This window comes from Chaetura pelagica, unplaced genomic scaffold (genome assembly GCF_000747805.2).
Source record: "Chaetura pelagica isolate M959 unplaced genomic scaffold, ChaPel_1.0 scaffold36, whole genome shotgun sequence".
In the NCBI taxonomy this organism is placed as follows: Eukaryota; Metazoa; Chordata; class Aves; order Apodiformes; family Apodidae; genus Chaetura; species Chaetura pelagica.
In genome coordinates this window covers 1,255,230-1,263,686 of record NW_009953726.1, presented here as the reverse complement: position 1 = coordinate 1,263,686, position 8,457 = coordinate 1,255,230, and the positions used below count along the sequence as shown (strand labels likewise).

At 43.2% G+C, this 8,457-nt stretch overlaps 1 protein-coding gene across 1 annotated transcript in view; it reads left to right on the top strand.

The window, feature by feature from the left end:
- The window catches only part of MTHFD1 (methylenetetrahydrofolate dehydrogenase (NADP+ dependent) 1, methenyltetrahydrofolate cyclohydrolase, formyltetrahydrofolate synthetase), a 34,934-nt gene extending 30,068 nt beyond the window's left edge, over nt 1-4,866 (top strand). Inside the window, exons 26-27 of the mRNA XM_010000669.1 lie at nt 4,307-4,415; nt 4,598-4,866. Coding sequence (XP_009998971.1) covers nt 4,307-4,396 — 90 coding nt within the window. The 3' untranslated portion in view covers nt 4,397-4,415; nt 4,598-4,866. The remainder of the gene's footprint in view (nt 1-4,306; nt 4,416-4,597) is intronic.
- Nucleotides 4,867-8,457: the final 3,591 nt, after the last annotated feature.

Here is an 8,457-nt window from a genome sequence, read left to right as displayed (position 1 = left end):
CAGGGAACTGCAGGCTTGGAGAAACGTCCCACCTAATGGCCATGGTGACTTTGCATTCCTGATTAAAGCACTTTGCAGAATTGCAGGTGAAGTCTCTGTACACCTGCAGATCAGGGTAAACAAAGCAAACAACTTTTGATGAGGCACCTCCAAAGTGAAGCTGACCTGTGCTATTAATCATTTATCAGTCTCCCCTCCCGTTTGGTTTGTGTGGTTTTGCTGACCATCTGTTTGCTGCTCAGCCTGTATCAGTTCCAGCAATTCCTTTCACTATGCCCTGGAGTTTTTCATTTCTGTTCTTTGACATGATTGGCATCATGTCAGCTGGGAGGAGAGAGTAGCTACAATGGAAACAGGATCCTGGAATAGCTTTGATACAAATTGCTGGGCAGAAAGAGGAGCTACTTGCAAAGTGAACTTATGTTCAGGTTTGCATCCAAAGAAAGAATGTTAGGATGAAAGAATCCACTGGAAATCTTAGCTGAGGAATCTCTTCTGAGCAGATGTAAAGTGACTTGCTAGACAGGACCTCCTAGACAGGGGATGGAGCAGTTGGAGCAAGCAGCTCTGTCTTTTGCTTATTTTGGGGGGCCTGAACCTTTTCTTGAAGTCTTCATGGCAATGTGTTTGTTTTAATAAGCTTTCAAAAGCATTCGGGGTGCATGGCTCAGATGATGAAATCTGCTGATTTAAGAGTTGGATCCCTGCTTTCAAATCCTAACTAGGGGCCAGATATTGCATAGCTTTTAAATTCTTAAAAAAAAAAAAAAAAAAAGAGGGAGGTAAGGGTTTCCAGATTAGCCAACATAAATAAAATAACCACATCATTATTAAACTCTGGCTCATCCATCTTTTTATAGAGTGATGTGTGTTTTGGAATAAAATGGAAGATAGCATGCTTGTTCCTGTTATAAATGGCATTTTTGCAAGCCAAGATTCAATCCAAACAACTTATTTTTTTTAGTAAGCACTGGAGAAGGAAAGGGTACACAGCATTAATGAGTTACACAAGAGAGAGATGTTTTCAGACATTAAAATTAACATTTTGCCTCTCTTTCTGATGTCTTCTATTTCTATGAATTTGGACTCTTTCCTTTCTGCTCCCATCCCAGATTTCTCATGTTTTCTTGGACATGTAGTAAATAGTGGCCTTAATTCTGCCAGAATTAACAGTGATTCTTCTGGCTAGGGACATGAAGATCACTCTTCTGTGGCATCTACAAATGCCAGGGAAGAGTTGGCCTTTTGAGAAGCAATCCAGGGCATTTTGAATCAGATCACTATTTTAAACCCATTCAGCAGGTTTTTTTTAGAATAAATTTTTGGCAGCAGCCATTGAACTGTGAGCTGAAAGTGCAGCAAATACATGGCTCCGTGCAGGAGCTTTTATGAGAAATTTGAGGTGACACTAATCACTTGTGCATGCATGTTCTTGTTGTCTGAAGTTAATCACAAAGGTATGTCACTTTATTTTTCTTCTCAGCTTCTGAGTCTTAGGGTTTTCCCTTTCTGGCTCAAGGTTCGATCTGTTGTACTTTAATGAAATACTTAGAGGTTTTAAAGGAAATAAAATTTCAGATATTATCTAGATTTCACTTTGAGCGTGGAAGATAATGAAAGCTAAATTAAGTGTTGGACTCAGATTGGTTGGATTTTTTTCTGATGCTGCTGGTGAACTGAAAACAAATTACTTTTTCCACTCTGTTTTCTTAGTTCCTAAAGGGCTGCTTTTTTGCTTTTTTTTTAAATCTAATTTCCACAAATACAGTAAATAAGACATACTTAGTTGGTATTGGTTTTATTTGAAATCTTGCAAGAGGGTTGATGATATCCATCTGGTCTAATTTTTTCATGTAAGTAAATAGTGTGAAGTGCCCTGTGTTTTTTCAGTATATGTGGTATTGAAAAGGAGGAAGCTTAATGGAGGAAATGTTCATTCCTTCAGCTCTGAAAATAACTGAATGAATTAAGCACTGTAGAAACTTGTACAGAAAATTAGGAGCCTGGTTAGAAATTATCCTGTACTGCATACAAATTCAGGGTTTAAACAGATTGCCTTTAAATAATGGGTAGCAGAGTGGCCACTGTGGGCTGACCTGTGGATAGGAAAGGAGGAAAATTGTCCATTCCTTTCAAAATAGGAAGTAAGTAATAGTATAGTCAGGCTTAGTCAGCAATATGGCATCTCCTGCTCTATGGAATGTCACTGTCTTGGCTCCTGCTGTGGTCCTCTGAGTCTGACAGTGGAGATCAGCAAAGCTCCCTCATCATCCCCTTGTGCTTGGCACTGATGAGGCTGCAACTGGAATCCTGTGTTCAGTTTGGGCCCCTCACTACAAGAAGGATATTGAGGAGCTGGAGCAAGTCCAGAGAAGGGCAGCAAAGCCACTTGTCTGGAGGACAAGTCTTACAAGGTGCTGCTGAGGGAATTCAGGTTGTTTAGCCAGGAGAAAAGGAGGCTGAGAGGAGACCTTATTGCTCTCTACAGCTACCTGAAAGGAGGTTGTAGCAAGTGGGGGTCAGTGTCTTCTCTCACGTAACAAGTGATAGAACAGAAGAAATGGCCTTCAGTTGCACCAGGAGAGGTTTAGATTGGAATTAGAAATAATTTCTTCATTGAAAGGGTTGTCAGGCACTGGAACAGGCTGTCCAGGGAAGTGCTGGAGTCACCATCGCTGGAAGCATTTAAAAGACATGTAGATGTGGTAGTGAGGGACATGGTTTAGTGGTGGACTTGGTAGTGCTGGGTCAATGGTTGGACTTGATGATCTTTAAGGTCTCTTCCAACCAAAATGATTCTGTGATTCTTCAGTGTAATGTAAATAAATAGGAATTTTCTTGCTCTGCTTGGCTGGAGACTGGAATTGACTGTGTTAAGAACAGAAAAACCCTTCTGGGCACTTTAGATCTCTTGTTTCCTTGGCACTTGAGAGCAAAATATCCAAACAACTAAACACAAAGACGAGGAATTAAGGTCTTCTCTGTAGCCCCCTGTTCCCTGTCTGGAAAAGCAGCAGCTCTAACAAAAAGCTAGTACAGTCCTAGGATTCATTACAAAGAGTAGACTTGGAAGTGATTTTTACCTCTGCATAAGCCATGCAAGACCTGCAGTGGTACCTTGCATGTGGGTCTGGTGTTACCACTTGTAAACAGCTTAGGAAAAGGGGGCAGGATTCCGAAAGCTCCCAGATGGTTTTGAGAACTACAGAAAATGCCTGAACAACAGAGCTTTGCCTCCTTGCTGCTTAGCTTATTATCAAAAGGAAGGTAATTTGATTAGCATGCAAAATACTTGCTCAGGGAGAAAATACCAGGTTGCCAAAGAGATCTTTAATCTCACGGAGATAGACATAACTATGCTGATTGTGAAAGCTGAGGCCAGATGATGCAGAAAATGAGACCTTTTTATTCAAGGGCTTAATGACCACTGGCACAAAGCACTGAGCAGGGTCACATGTTGCCCACCTTTGTGGAGCACTCGTGTCAGCCTACATGTACTGCTGGGCTAAATGCTGGGTTAGGGAAGAGGGAATCCTGTCATCGGCGTTAGTGAATGAAGCCGAGCGTGTCCCTGCTGGCCCCGCAGCTCCCACAGTGAGTGCTGGGCACTGGGACAGCTGGAGAGGACTGGCCTGGGGCAGGTGTGGTGCTGACAGCTGTGTTGCACACTCCAGTTCTGCCACTGCACAGCCCTCCTGAGTTGAACACCCCAGAAATATTCCAGTCAGGAGAACTGACCTCTCTCCATCTATTTCAGCTTTATTTCAGTTGGTTTTGGGTTTTTTTTTAAATGCTTTCTTCACAAGGATACTTATTCCTAATTATTTAACACTTTTAGCTCTAGAATCTTGAAGTGTTTTAATCAACTGAGGCTTTAGAGTGGGCAAAATACTATTTAAACATGCATATTCATTTTGATAACCAAGAAACTATCACAAGCAATTATCATCTTACCACAGCAAGGTCTGTGAACGTTCCTCTAATAGTTAACTGGTCAGCTGGATGTTCAAGTACTTTGCCAAATCTTGGAGTCAGTCATTGGCAGAAGCAGAAGGCAAACTAAATCCATGCTGCAAACAAAAAGAAAACAAAGAAAAGAAGTGTCCAATGTATCTACTGAGCTGGGAGCTCCTGATACTTGTGGTGTGCTTCAAGAATGGTACATGAGCACCACCCAACTAGTATGTATGTGTGCAAGGAGCTGCAGTGGCTAGTGCCATCTTTCTCTCCAGGAGTGATTAAGTATGAGATTTTCTGCACAAAACTGTGCTGCTTCCATTTCAATAGTTTATCTTTCCTTGTTCAGATGAGCACTATGCCAGGACTTCCTACAAGACCCTGTTTCTACGATATAGACTTGGACCCAGTGTCAGGAGAAGTCAATGGGCTCTTTTGAAAGGAATTATTAACCAAAGGTAGGTGCCTTCTTTGGGGTAGAAGGCTTTCAATATTTGGCCTTTATTTCTCATCTTAAAATAATGGAATTAAGCCAATCTCATATGATGCCACGTGTTTCCAAATGACATTTGATTATAATTCAGCCTGAAAGTTGTCTGCTGTACTATATAATAGTAATTAAACTTGCTTTTCTTTTTAGATCTCAGAAGAACACGTGATGAGTCATGTAAATGGAATTATGCCCTTATTTTTTTAAGTCAAAGCAAGATATGACTGGGAATAAGGTGCAAGAAGTGACTGGAAGGAGGAGTGCTACAGAATCAACCACTTGTAATCTGTAATAATTTCTAAACTGTTGTGTTCTAAGCTAGATTATCCTGAGTATTAAAAGCATACTGCCTGTACAAACCTCCTGCTCCATAATTGTAGCTGAGGCAGAATGCAGAAGCTTGGGTTTGGTGACCTCTTTTGATTTAGTAACTTTATTTTAATTATTAAAAATCAAGGAGCTCTTTGTAACAGTCTTGAGACTTAACTGTCTTAACCATAGGGGCTTTGTGGCATATATTATCTTTGAAAGTCTTGAACACTGCATATTTCTAATTTCCATCCTGAGTTCCATGTTCCATTTCTTGCACTATGGGAGAAACTGCTGTGCTCTGAAACTGTACCAATGTCATTTCAAAGAGGGAACAAGGAGGAATCCCCTTCGCTTCTCATAGCTTTCCAGACGTGCTTACCCTGACTTCTGCACTGAATTATTCCTGCAGACACCTGAGCCAAATCAAATTTACCTTTTAGAAAGTCCAGCTGTCACTGCTATATTTTACTGTTAATGGAAATTGAACCTCTGGATATCAAACCTGTAGAGGCTGAATCTGTGGCTTCTACCAGATGTGTCTTTTGAACCATTTTATGCTCAACAGTAAGAAGAGTTACACCAGTGATGAGCCTTATTTCCTAAGGATACCCTTTGAGTGAACAATGTGCATAGTGATCAATTCATTTGTAGTTGTTTTTTTCAGGAGGCCAAAAATAATTTTGTAACATAAAAATATAGTTGCTGCCAATTTTTTAACTAATACAAATAAACTGGTAAATACTTCAAGTGCCTTTTGAGTTTTGATGTTTGCATTGGGATTATTGATATAGAATTATTTCTGTGATGAACTGTAAGCAGCAGCAATCCTGGTATTGACAAGTAGAAGTGATTATTGCAGTAATAAGTTTCCTGCAATGCACCAATGTATGTGTGAGTTTAATCTTCTTCCCTTTCCTAGATGATATGTGTAGTCTATAAGAAATAAACTACCAGAATTGTTCTGTGAAATTGAGATACTTGCAGTTGACTGCAAAAGATCAGAATTGAGGCTTGCAAGGCCCATCTGTTTGCATCAGAAGGGAATCTAAAACCGTTTGGATTTTGGTGAGAACTGGGAGAACCAGGATGTAGGTGTGCACTGATGTGAGGGAGCCCTGGTAGTACACAGGTACTGTGTATGTATGGGGAGAAAGACAGATTGATACCTCTCAGGTTCTTCTGGAGGGGAGAATAATTATATAAAAATTACCTGGTTGTCACAGCAGCAAAGACAAAATAGCTTAAATTGTTGTAAGAGGATTTGAGATGCTTGCACAGCCTCCTAAAATCTTCCTTTTGATGATACTCAACTGAGGATTTATCAGCAGCCACGTTTGCCTGAGCACACACACAAGCAGGAGGTCAGAAGGGATGTTCCCCAGCTGCTGCCCCAGACCCTGTGCCTGGCCAGAAATGCCTCTCCTTCACCTGCAGCACCTTGGCCAAGCTTTCCCTTGGAGCAGGTTCCAGAGCTGATGCTGCCAAGCCTGCTGTCAGTTCCCACATTTTATCTTCCCTGCTATGCTGCTTTCCTGCAAGCGCTCTGTGTTCCACCTTCATTTTATGCTTATGAAACATGGGATAAGTGCAAATTTATGCTAAGATTAGCCTCCTTTTAGCTTAGCATGAGATCATAGACATGTGCTTGAGAGAGCTGGTTCAAGAGGTTGCTGGCCCACCTCCTGCCGGGGGGCAGAAGCTGCTGAAGCAAACGCTACACACCAGGGGACTGGAGGCAGCAAAGCACAAGGGCCAAAAAATAGCCCCAAGCATCTCTATAGGTTGGTGGGGAAGCTTTTCTAACTTGTACTTTAAAACATGAGCTCTCCAGTGTCCCTACTCTAGGTCTTACAGGACAGATTCATAAATAGGTTGTTTATTCTTAACTCTCTCCTTTGTAACTAAGTATTCCAGCTAGTTCTTTGCCCTATCAAATAGGACACAAAGGACACTTAATCTCTTCTAACTAAATATTGGAAGGTTGTCTTTTCTTCCTGTTGCCTAGAGAAAAAACTAATTAAATATGAATTTGTTCTCTGTGGGCTATTTGTGGGCCCAGAGCCCTTAAGCTGGTATTGTGGCCACCCGTTCCCTCAGCTGTGATGTAGTGAGAGTCCTGCATCACATCTTGTATGACATAACACAGATTTTTTGGGACTGGCAATGGGGAGAAAAGAAAAAGGAGAAAGCACTCCTTGTCTGGGTTGCTGCACAGCATCAGCACTTCACTGTGGGCCCAGAAAGAAAACTGGAGCCTGCAGCTGGGTTGGGATCTTCTTTCAAGCTTATTCATCTTCTACTCAGATCCTCTGCTTGCTACAGACCCCAGTATTTATTTCCCTTGCACTGTAGCCATTGGTGCTACCACCTTCCCCTGGAGCAGCAGGATCCATGCAAAGTGCTTCTGAATGGAATTGATGAGAACCCCTGAGGCAGGGGACACAAGGTAGCCATCCTCCCTGTTAGCCATCCTCCTTACCTCTGCGTGCTCCCCTTCCCACTGTAACAAGGAAAAATCTTGTGCTAAGGAGCCTTGCTTGGCTTTAGCACAGAAGCAGATCATAATTAGAACCCACTGCCCACCCCAGGGAGAGAAACCATTTCCAATGAAGATTATTATCCTGAGTGAATGTGAGCAAACACATTTCATAGGGGAGCTTTTAAAAAGGCAATTTATTGTGGTTGCTTCATCCACGTTTCTGCCCTACTGGTTGACATTTCAGCCAAAAGAACCCATTTTATACCTTTTTTCCCACAAAGCCAGGAAGGGGGGAGGCCATGTATACTTTTCCAAGGCTGGCCTACACTGGAAGCCCCTTGCAGGTTCAAAGTGTGCAACTTTGCCTGCATTATTTTGTGCAAACATGCTGTGAAGCAGCTAAAGTCCTTAAAATGTTTGTGGGCGTCAGTCAGTTCCCCATGGAGATGAATGGGGACATTCAAGCATCTCAAACTATAGTTTCATGTAGTTCATCAGCCACACTTGGTAGCTGTTTTTCAGGAGGCCCTCCCATCAATCTTAACAGCTGGAGATGCAATTTGTTTTAAGTCACATTTCAGCTGCTTTGGAGGAAAAAGGCTCATACCGAAGAGGCACTTTCTCTGGTGTTTTGGGCAAAGATTAGTTTAAACCCAAGGCCTGGTTGTCCTTTACCCCCAGCTCTGAAGGTGCTGCTCCTGCAGGGCCCCAAAAAGTGTGTGCCCACAGCTGCAAGGGTTCCAGGTGTGACAAAGAAAAAAAAAGAGCAGCTTCTAAGAGCAAGACCCCTCTCCTTCCTTCCCACATAGGCAGGCAGATGCTGGATCTGCAAATGCCAGTGGTCTCTTCCTCCTGGGCGTGCGCCGGGATCCAAACTGGAAACCACAGCTCAGTCCCTGGGAAGGCCTTTGCCTCATCGTGCGGTTGGTGGGTTGTGTGTCTGCTGCCCCTGGGCACCGCCTGGGGGGCGAGGAACCCTTACTCTGCAAGGGGAGGGGGGTCCTGCCCCACCAGGACCGGTGCTGCCTTTCCAGAAGGGAATGAAGCTTCTCTGCAAGGGGAGGGGGGTCCTGCCCCACAAGCAGGGAGTGATGCTGCCTTCTCAAGAGGGGTGCAGGAAGAGGGGATGCTGTCCCACAGGAGGGGGGGGATGCTGAGCTGCAGCAGGGAGAGACGCTGCCCCGCACCGAGGGCTGGCCCGGGGTCCCCGAGCCCCCTC